This window comes from Triticum aestivum, chromosome 6B (assembly GCF_018294505.1).
Source record: "Triticum aestivum cultivar Chinese Spring chromosome 6B, IWGSC CS RefSeq v2.1, whole genome shotgun sequence".
Taxonomy (NCBI): domain Eukaryota; kingdom Viridiplantae; phylum Streptophyta; class Magnoliopsida; order Poales; family Poaceae; genus Triticum; species Triticum aestivum.
Window position 1 is genome coordinate 337,534,867 of NC_057810.1, and position 10,868 is coordinate 337,545,734.

Here is a 10,868-nt window from a genome sequence, read left to right on the forward strand (position 1 = left end):
CATAGTAAAAAGTACAAACACAACATTTTATTATTTTTTTAACAACTATGACATGCACACTATCAAATAGGTTCTAGTTGGTGCAGTGCTTACTTGGCAATTTGGCTATATTATCATATTTATTTCCAGATTTTTTGGTGATTCAGAGCTTTTAGACATCATACAACATTATGAAGTTCGCGTTGAATGAAGGGAGATTGTGGCGACCCGACCCAAATGGATCAAAGTCTTTGTGCTTAAGTGCTATTCCATGAATCGACTTGCTAGCACACACAATACTTGATAAATAACAGAGTTCAATCACACACTTTATTACATCAAAAATCCTCAAATTGAGTATTTATTTACATAAATATGGCGGAAGTCCATCTAAATCGAGATACTAGGGAAGCATAGAAGAATAATGGGTCCATCAACTCCACTAGTAGAATTGAGTGAAGAACAGCGAGCTATCGCATATCACTCTTCGTCGGAATAATCTGGACCATGATAAGTTGCAGCCGTGTAGGTCAGCACATGAAATATGCTGGCAATGTCACACCTTGAAATAAAAATGTTAATTTCTATCTCTACATACAATCTGACTGGTGGAAGGCTCTAAGTTTCAAGTTTCTGAATAAAGCTAATTTTGTCCTATATCAAATTAATTAAATTATTGCTACAAGTTCATGTCATTATTGAGATGGTTCCTCCTGCTCAATCCAAATCCAAATTTATTTATAACCCAATTCATTAAAAATGATGAGATCACTCAATAATTTCACTTCTAGATGCTCAAGTTGTACGTAACCGGGGACACGACTAGTCGATTAGTTTTACACTCTAGGGAGGTTTGTGCAAATTTCCCCATAAGACTCATTCACCTCCTTTGTAGTCCTCACACTGCTTGATGTTTGAGAACCGGGATATCGAGACAAAGTCTTTCAGATATGTTACCCCTTAACCATGGATATGCCGATACATATACATTCCGCTACATCTGCTAGCCTGCCCGGGATGGTTCCCACAAACTATTCAACTAAGCTAGAGCCAATAATAGCTTTTGTCCGCACACGTAAGCTTCTAGTCATGAAAGATTCTTTGATCCCTTTGAACCTGGGTAGCTTTCCACACAAGAGTGATCCCCTGGTTATTCCAGGAAACTCGGTGATGCGGAGCATCCCATGATCCATGGACACATTTACATCTCCTACAACACCGCTTGGACCAATGAAAAGAGCACGTCCAAGAGCTTTCGAAACTGAGGTGACATCACTCCTCTCACAACTCCATTTCGAATCACATGAGACATGGCTACAACCTCAAAGGGGGATGCTTTGCATACTCAGGTACCAAGGACTTAGCCATGGAGAAGCTAAGAAGCAAGGAGAATCGGAAGCAGAAGACATGCGTGAAGACCGAGAAGAAATCAGCCAAGTCCCAGGCTGGCCGGATGATCCGGATGAGGTCCCGGACGATCCGGACAGAGCCCGGACGATCAGGACCCCGGTTCGGACGATACGGATAATGCGCCCAATGACACCCGTAGTTGGACCCCGAAGTCGGACCATCCGGATGAGCACCCGGATCATCCGGACACCAACCGGACATCTGGACCCCCTTCCGAACATCCGGGCCATCGCCGCCACTGCCTGCGCCGTCGACTGATCCGGGCCATCACCCGGATCATCCGGACAGAGCCCGGATCATCCGGCTCCCTGCTCGGATCATCCGGACCCCGCATGCGTGCGCGTTTTGGGCTGAGGCCCATGTACCCCTCCCCCCTTAGCCTATATATATGACTTCTCCACCTCTGTTCTAGGGTTAGCATTGTGATAGCTCATACTTTGAGATAGAGCCTTGCTAATCCATCCGGACCTACTCCACCGCGACGGACCGACACCTCTTCGGTGAAGATCCACTTGGATTCAAGACCTCCTCTCGGAGAAGACCCTCTTCAAGACCTCCTCACGGAGAAGAACCGGTTAACCTATGTATCGTCCCTTGTTGGATTCGGATCTTGTACCCTTTTGTGTTTCGAGGATCTAGCGCATGTGTGACTATATTCTTGTTGGTTGAGTGTTTTCTCGTGTGTTTCCCTCGTGTTCCCCTCGTTTCCCCTCTCGTGTTCTTCGTGTTCTTGGTAGGATCCCCTCCAAACTTGAAAGATCGGGCATCTAGGGTTCTACCCTACATCACTCGGGCAAATCCCTGGTTACTCCAGGATGCCCCTCACCATGTAACCGTTCACTACTACAACATGCTGCTAACGCGACACTACGATCAGAGGCCCTTCGACGAAACTGTGTGCGATGCAATAATCGCAAATGGTGGTGAGAAAAAACCGTCAAATAAGGTGGAAAACGTTTGCGATGGCGGAGACATCAAACACGGTTCAGATTTTAGTTATGTGTGCTATGCTGGGCACACGGTTGATCTAGAAGAACTGTTTGCGATTAGGAAGAACAACAAAAATGGGTGTCGGTGTCAAAACCGGCAGATCTCGGGTAGGGGGCCCAAGCTGTGCGTGTGAGGATAATTAGTAACAATGGAGAAGGGACACAACGTTTACCCAGGTTTGGGCCCTCTTAATGGAGGTAAACCCCTACACCTGCTTGATTATATTCGAGGGTATAGGAGTTACAAGAGTTGATCTACCACGAGATCGATTCGGCTAACCCTAGATAGCTAGCCTAGCAATGTTATGATCCTGCGTCCGATCCAACCCTCCGGTTTATACATACACCGGAGGGGCCTAGTGTTGTACAAAGTTGGTTTTACAGAAAGGAATAATATATCCGGACACCTATACTTGCCATCCACGCATGTGAGAGCCCTCATCGGACACGAGGGATAATCTTCCATCTTGTATCTTGACGGCCCATCAGTCCGGCCCACATCAATAGACCGGACGCCCGAGGACCCCCTAATCCAGGACTCCCACAGTAGCCCCTGAACCAGTCTTCAATCATGATATATTCGGCGCTCAGATTGTCTTCGGCATTGCAAGGCGGGTTCCTTTAAAGAATACACATCGGCTATCCTCAATAAAAGAATTAAATCCGGCTTTTCGCAATAAACACAACCCTTACCCGCGAAGGCAGGATATATAGAAAACGAGAACAACGTCTTTTATGGACAACTCTCTCAACGAAGCGTCTAACTCGAAACCCGTCATTTTGAACCGTTTTCATGCCCCGCATTCCGTGCTTCAACGTCACGCCTCATTGGCACGTCTTGTCAAAACAGAGATCGTGTCCACTTAATACGGGATTGCATATCAATGACATTTGGGTAATCCAACCATTTGCGGCGCACACATCCATTGGGAATAGGCGAGATTCAAGGCACGAGTGGGGGGCGGTTGGTATTTTTACTGCATATAAGAGGGCTAGGGTCCCCCACTTTCCTCCCCACGCCTTCATATCTTCTCAGTCTTCCAATCTCCCAAGCCCTTCTGTGCTTGCAAAGTCTCCATCTTTCTCACCACCACCACCACCTACTCCGACCATGGCCGGAGCTGGCTCCAAGGGCAAGTGGGAGGCCTCCTCCATGATGGAGGAGAACATAGCAGATCTTCAGAGTGTCGGGTACCTCACTACCGACATCAAGCACCGGCTTCCCTCTGAAGGTCTAGTCCTTCCCACTCCGGAGCCCGGCGAACGGGTTGTCTTCCTTCCCCATTCCTTAGAGGGTTAGGTTTCCCACTCCACCAGTTCGTCTGCGGACTTATGTACTACTACGGGCTAGATTTCCACGATCTAGCCCCAAACTTCTTTCTTCACATATCGACGTTCATAGTCATGTGTGAGGCCTCCTCCGCGTCCGGCCACACTTCGGCTTATGGCTCAAGGTCTTCAACGTGAAGCCGAAGGTGGTCGATGGGCAGCACGCAGACTGTAGCGGGGCTATGATTAGCAAGCTGCCGAACACCACTTGGCCCAAGGAGGCCTTCGTGGAAACCGTGAAGATCTGGCAATAGGAGTGGTTCTACATCACCGAGCCACGCCGCCCCAACTGGGCGGCCATTCCGAAGTTCAGATCCGGACCCCCCATGAGGCTCACTTCCTGGAGCGAGAAGGGCATGGACTGGGGGTCCCAGACGGAGGTGCTGGTGCTCCAAACGCACATCACCAACGTGTTGGGAAAGAATGTTGGTCTAGCCAACATGATACAGATCATGCTTTTCCACCACATTCTCCCCTGCCAGCGCCGGGCTTCCCCTATGTGGGAATTCAAGCCGGAGGATCCGCGGACGCGACAACACTTCTTTGACACTACACACGAAGGGATGTGGAAGCTGCTTTTTAAGGCACGGAAGAGCAGCTGACCCATGGAAACCGAAGACATCGACATCAACCTCGCGTATCCGGCCTCTCCAGTAAGTGTTCAGTTTCTCCGAAGACATATCTAGTTACATGTTTACACACATATTCGGTCTATGCTGGACTCATCAACCCATCTTTTGTTGCAGGGTTGGACCAAGAAGTCGGAGCGGATCAAGTGTCTGGCTCTGTTGCCCGAAAACCTAGTTACTCCTCAGCTGGAGAAGATGCTAGTTCCGGCGCCTTATCAGCCACCGGAGAAGAAGGCCAAGAAGAAGAGCAAGGGGCCCAAGAACGGGCCCTGCCGCAAGGCCCCTCCGGCTACAGTGTCCGGAGAGGTCGAGCCCGTCTCCTCTTGCGAGGAAGATGAAGACGAAGAAGAGGAGGAGGAGGATGAGGAGGAGGTGGAGAGCGACTCCCCTCTCAGGACGAGGAGGGGGAAAGGACAGCCCCTGGGGCCTAGAACGGGTGACACCGAAGAAAGGGCGAGTGGTCCTCTCGGACAGTTCGGACACAGAGTCCAAACACAGTCTGGGGCGGGCCCAAAGGGAGAAGCCCCTGGTCGAGACGTAAGTTTTAGAGACTCACTCGTTCAATTATTTTAATCTAACTTCGTCATGCTCATCCTCCTTTATACTTTTCAGCCCTACACGCGAGATCCCGATCCCCTCTTCTTCGACGGGGAACTCTTTAGCCACCGGGAAGGCAGAGAGTGATGGACCATCTCGCGCCCTTTCTCCTCCCGCCATGGAGGACACCGAGGTGTCATCCCAAAGGCCATCTCCTGGTCAAGGATGGGTGGACGAGACACTCCGAAAGTCGCCCGAGGACAACACCTCGGGCGTTGCAGAGCGGGGCACGGAGATCCCCACAACCATTGAGGGTGAAGGATTTCAGCAGTCCGGACCCTCGCCGAACACCGTCCCGGAGACCAGTACGGCACCATGATGAGGACATCAATACCATTGTTACACCCACACCCCCTGCTGCTATACATACTGGACCAATTACTAGAGCTGGCGCACGCCAACTAAATTACCAGGTACTTTCGTTTCTTGGTAATGATTCTAATGTTCATGAGAATATGATGCTGCCTAAATTGGATACATTTGTTTTGCTTACAAATGAAGGGCCTAGCTTGGAGAAGGATGCACATTGGAGCAAGAACAAGCATGGAGATGATGGCATGCACAAGGGGAACAAGAACGGAGTTACAAGTGATGATTTCAGGGCTTTGAAGCCACCATAACGAGTGCATGAAGCCTTGGACGAAATATACAAGATGCCACTTCATAAATTTCGTCCAGAGGCTATTCTAGGTGCTGCGTCACCTTGTTATCGGGCCAGGCCCATTTAATTTCGAAATACATAAGTATAGGCTATATTTAGAGTCTGTATGTGTGGGGAAACAAGAGATAGGGTTGGTTTCGGACCCCTCCACCAAGAGCCACGACCCCCCCCCCTCTTCCTCCATATCTATAGCCCTTAGGGCGCCGTTTAGACTTTGGGTTTTGTTTAGATTAAAGTTATCCATAGCTGCAACTTCGCGTACTTCTTTGTGTTCAACAACCAGAAAAGGCGTCACAGAACCCCACCTTGATCAATAAAGCTTTCCTCTTATATTCGCAGTATCTAGATTGCAATCTTAGTTTCTTGCTTGTTCTTCGTTTGCCTGCAGGAAACAGACCTTCGTGGTCAGGTTGATCGTGCTCCGGCGTGGTCAATAACCTCTCGAAGTTGGTTTAGCGATTGCTAAGGCGCGACGTCCTCGCATGTTCGTAGTCGGATCGTCAAAGTCGACTTCCTCCAAAACGATAGCCACCATATCATCGAAACACGGGACACCTTTGCCTTTATCAAGTGGTATCAGATTTGCAGGTTGCTCGGTGAGATTTTATAGTTTTTCATAGTTTAGATCGAGTTTATTCTTCATACCTACAGTCCACGAAAAAGCCACAAAAGAATTAGGGTTAGGTCATCATATCCGAACCAGTCTGAGCCTTTGCATAGTCTTTTTAGTCTTTTGCTTTGTTGAATTTGCGGTTGCATCGTCGTGTCGAGTTGCTGGTCTTAGTGTCTAGTCCTTTAGAGTTTCGAGTTCTGTTCACAAGTTGTCACGCCGCCGCCGCATCATCATCATCACCGCTGCCATATACCACCATCATCGTCATCACCGCTGCCATATACCACCATCGTCATCACCGCTGCCATATACTACATATTCACCGCCATCACGATAATCCGAGTCGACCTCCATCAGTGATTCGCCATCAGTCCGTGTTCCACCGCCCTACATATATCCGCCACAAGTCCAAGTTTCCACCAGATTCATCTCCGCCACCAGTTCTAGTCCGAGTCCAGTATTTGTTGGTTTGATTTTGATTTCCAGATCACGCCATACTCCGAGTCATGACCAAGTCGTACTTCCCAACATCAGTGCCATCCATACAAGAAAAATAGTTCTAGTTTAAAAAAAACTAAGTCTGGAAAATTCTGGCTAGGCAGTTTTTAGACCATTTGTAGACTTTTTCGAAAAGAATTGGTTGCGGAGCAAAAAAAAGAGGAAAAAAAGTGCAAAAAAAAGAAAAAAAAATCAGAGTGTGCTCCTCCCTTGATTACGTGTCGCGCCATGATTTTCTTAGTGTTCTAGGCTCGCGTCTCTAGCACGGTCTAGCCTAGGACCAGCACAGTACCGTCGTTGAGCGTTTATTCAACTTTGCATCTCTGAATTGATTATTGCTGACCTTTTTGCTACCATATTATAAGCCTTCCCAGCTCAACATACATCTGAAGGAAATATGCCCTAGAGGCAATAATAAAGTTATTATTTATTTCCTTATTTCATGATAAATGTTTATTATTCATGCTAGAATTGTATTAACCGGAAACATAATACATGTGTGAATACATAGACAAACATAGTGTCACTAGTATGCCTCTACTTGACTAGCTTGTGAATCAAAGATGGTTAAGTTTCCTAGCCAAAGACATGAGTTGTCATTTGATTAACGGGATCACATCATTAGGAGAATGATGTGATTGACTTGACCCATTCCGTTAGCTTAGCACTTGATCGTTTAGTATGTTGCTATTGCTTTCTTCATGACTTATACATGTTCCTATGACTATGAGATTATGCAACTCCCGTTTACCAGAGGAACACTTTGTGTGCTACCAAACGTCACAACGTAACTGGGTGATTATAAAGGAGATCTACATGTGTCTCCGAAGGTACTTGTTGAGTTGGCGTATTTTGAGATTAGGATTTGTCACTCCGATTGTTGGAGAGGTATCTCTGGGCCCTCTCGGTAATGCACATCACTATACGCCTTGCAAGCAATGTGACTAATGAGTTAGTTGCGGGATGATGCATTACATAACGAGTAAAGAGACTTGCCGGTAATGAGATTGAACTAGGTATTGAGATACCGACGATCGAATCTCGGGCAAGTAACATACCGATGACAAAAGGAATAACGTATGTTATTATGCGGTTTGACCGATAAAGATCTTCGTAGAATATGTGGGAGCGAATATGAGTATCCAGGTTCCGCTATTGGTTATTGACCGGAGACGTGTTTCGGTCATGTTTACATAGTTCTCAAACCCGTAGCGTCCGCACGCTTAAAGTTCGGTGACGATTTATATTATGAGTTATGTGTTTTGATGTACCGAAGGTAGTTCGGTGTCCCGGATGAGACGGGGACATGACGAGGAGCCTCGAAATGGTCGAGACATAAAGATCAATATATTGGCGACTATATTCGGATATCGGAAAGGTTCCGAGTGATTCGGGTATTTTTCGGAGTACCGGAGAGTTACGGGACTTCGCCGGGGAGTATATGGGCCTTATTGGGCCATACGGGAATAGAGGAGAGAGGCCAAAAGGAAGGAGGCGCGCGCCCCCCTCTGGTCCGAATTGGACAAGGGGTGTAGCCCCCTTTTCCTTCTCCCTCTCCCCCTCTTTCCTTCTCTCCTACTCCAAGAAGGAAAGGAGGAGTCCTACTCCCGGTGAGAGTAGGACTCCCCCCTTGGCGCGCCCTCCTCCTTGGCCGACTGCCTCCCCCCTTGCTCCTTTATATACAGGGCAGGGGGCACCCTAGAACACAACATTGATCATTGATCTCTTAGCCGTGTGCGGTGCCCCCCTCCACCATATTCCACCTCGGTAATATCGTAGCGGTGCTTAGGTGAAGCTCTGTGTCGGTAGCATCATCAACACCGTCATCACGACATCGTGCTGGCGGAACTCTCCCGCAAAACTCTGCTGGATCGGAGTTCGTGGGACGTCATCGAGCTGAATGTGTGCTGAACTCGGAGGTGTCGTACGTTCGGTACTTGGATCGGTCGGATCGTGAAGACGTACGACTACATTAACCGCGTTGTGCTAACGCTTCCACTTACGGTCTACGAGGGTACGTGTACAACACTCTCCCCTCTTGTTGCTATGCATCACCATAATCTTGCATGTGCGTAGGAATTTTTTCGAAATTACTACGTTACCCAACAGTGGCATCCGAGCCGGGTTTTATGCGTAGATGTTATATGCACGAGTAGAACACAAGTGAGTTGTGGGCGATACAAGTCATACTGCTTACCAGCATGTCATTCTTTGGTTCGGCGGTATTGTTGGACGAAGCAGTCCGGACCGACATTACGCGTACGCTTACGCGAGACTGGTTCTACCGACGTGCTTTGCACACAGGTGGCCGACGGGTGTCAGTTTCTCCAACTTTAGTTGAACCAAGTGTGGCTACGCCCGGTCCTTGAGAAGGTTAAAACAACACTAACTTGACGAACTATCGTTGTGGTTTTGATGTGTAGGTAAGAACAGTTCTTGCTCAGCCTGTAGCAGCCACGTAAAACTTGCAACAATAAAGTAGAGGACGTCTAACTTGTTTTTGCAGGGCATGTTGTGATGTGATATGGTCAAGACATGATGAGATATAAGTTGTTGTATGAGATGCTCATGTTTTGTTGAAGTTATCGGCAACTGGCAGAAGCCTTATGGTTGTCTCTTTATTGCATAAGATGCAAGTGCCAAATAATTGCTTTACTTTATCGCTATGCGATAGCAATAGTTGCAAGAGCAATAGTTGGCGAGACGACCATGGGACGACACATTGATATAGATCAAGATGATGGAGATCATGGTGTCGTGCCAGTGACGATAGAGATCAGGACAGTACTTTGGAGATGAAGATCAAAGGCGCAAGATGATCATGGCCATATCATGTCACATATTTTGATTGCATATGATGTTTATCTTTTATACATCTTATTTTGCTTAGTTCGGCGGTAGCATTATAAGATGATCTCTCACTAAATTTCAAGGTATAAGTGTTCTCCCTGAGTATGCACCGTTGTGAAAGTTCTCCGTGCTGAGACACCACGTGATGATCGGGTCTGATAGGCTCTACGTTCAAATACAATGGGTGCAAAATAGTTGCACATGCGGAATACTCAGGTTAAACTTGACGAGCCTAGCATATACAGATATGGCCTTGGAACACTGGAGACCGAAAGGTCGAGCGTGAATCATATAGTAGATATGATCAACATAGTGATGTTCACCATTGAAAACTACTCCATCTCACGTGATGATCGGACATGGTTTAGTTGATTTGGATCACGTGATTACTTAGATGATTAGAGGGATGTCTATCTAAGTGGGAGTTCTTAAGTAATATGATTAATTGAACTTTAATTTATCATGAACTTAGTCCTGATAGTATTTTGCAAATTATGTTGTAGATCAATAGCTCGTGTTCTTGCTTCCCTATGTTTTATATGTGTTCCTAGAGAAAACTAAGTTGAAAGATGATAGTAGCAATGATGCGGACTGGGTCCATGATCTGAGGTTTATCCTCATTGCTGCACAGAAGAATTATGTCTTTGATGCACAACTAGGTGACAGACCTATTGCAGGAGGAGATGCAGACATTATGAACGTTTGGCTAGCTCAATATTGTTGGGGAACGTAGCAGAAATTCAAAATTTTCCTACGTGTCACCAAGATATATCTATGGAGAAACCAGCAACGAGGGGAAGGAGAGTGCATCTACATACCCTTGTAGATCGTTAAGCGGAAGCGTTCAAGTGAACGGGGTTGATGGAGTCGTACTCGTCGTGATCCAAATCACCGATGACCAAGTGCCGAACGGACGGCACCTCCGCGTTCAACACACGTACAGCCCGGTGACGTCTCCCATGCCTTGATCCAGCAAGGAGAGAGGGAGAGGTTGAGGAAGACTCCATCCAGCAGCAGCACAACGGCGTGGTGGTGGTGGAGGAGCGTGGCTAGAAGAGGAGGAAGAAGAGACGCAGGGCTGCACCAACGAGAGATCGAATCGCGTGTTATGGGCAGCCCTATGCCTCACTATTTATAGGGGAGAGGGAGGAGGGTGCGCCCCCCTCTAGGGTTCCCACCCCTAGGGGGGCGGAAGCCCTAGATGGCAAAGGGGGTGGCGGCCAAGAGGGGAGAGGAGAGGGAAGCGCACCAATATGGGCCCTAAGGCCCATATCCCCTTAGGGTTTGCCCCCTTTCCACCTCTTAGGCGCCAT

The 10,868-nt window shown here is 47.7% G+C and overlaps 1 protein-coding gene across 1 annotated transcript; it reads left to right on the forward strand.

Annotated features, from left to right (window-relative positions):
* Window positions 1-2,718: 2,718 nt before the first annotated feature.
* On the forward strand, window positions 2,719-5,767 carry LOC123137096 (phospholipid phosphatase-related protein type 3-like). Its single transcript, XM_044556682.1, has 3 exons — window positions 2,719-4,360; window positions 4,454-4,873; window positions 4,949-5,767. Exons 1-3 carry the CDS (start codon window positions 4,313-4,315, stop codon window positions 5,018-5,020), a joined length of 540 nt encoding a protein of 179 aa, XP_044412617.1. The 5' UTR covers window positions 2,719-4,312; the 3' UTR covers window positions 5,021-5,767.
* Window positions 5,768-10,868: the final 5,101 nt, after the last annotated feature.

Coding starts and splice junctions, on each gene's coding strand:
- LOC123137096 (XM_044556682.1), top strand. CDS start 4,313: ATGGAAACCGAAGACATCGACATCAACCTCGCGTATCCGGCCTCTCCA. Junction 4,361..4,453: donor TCGCGTATCCGGCCTCTCCA/GTAAGTGTTCAG, acceptor CTTTTGTTGCAG/GGTTGGACCAAGAAGTCGGA. Junction 4,874..4,948: donor GAGAAGCCCCTGGTCGAGAC/GTAAGTTTTAGA, acceptor TATACTTTTCAG/CCCTACACGCGAGATCCCGA.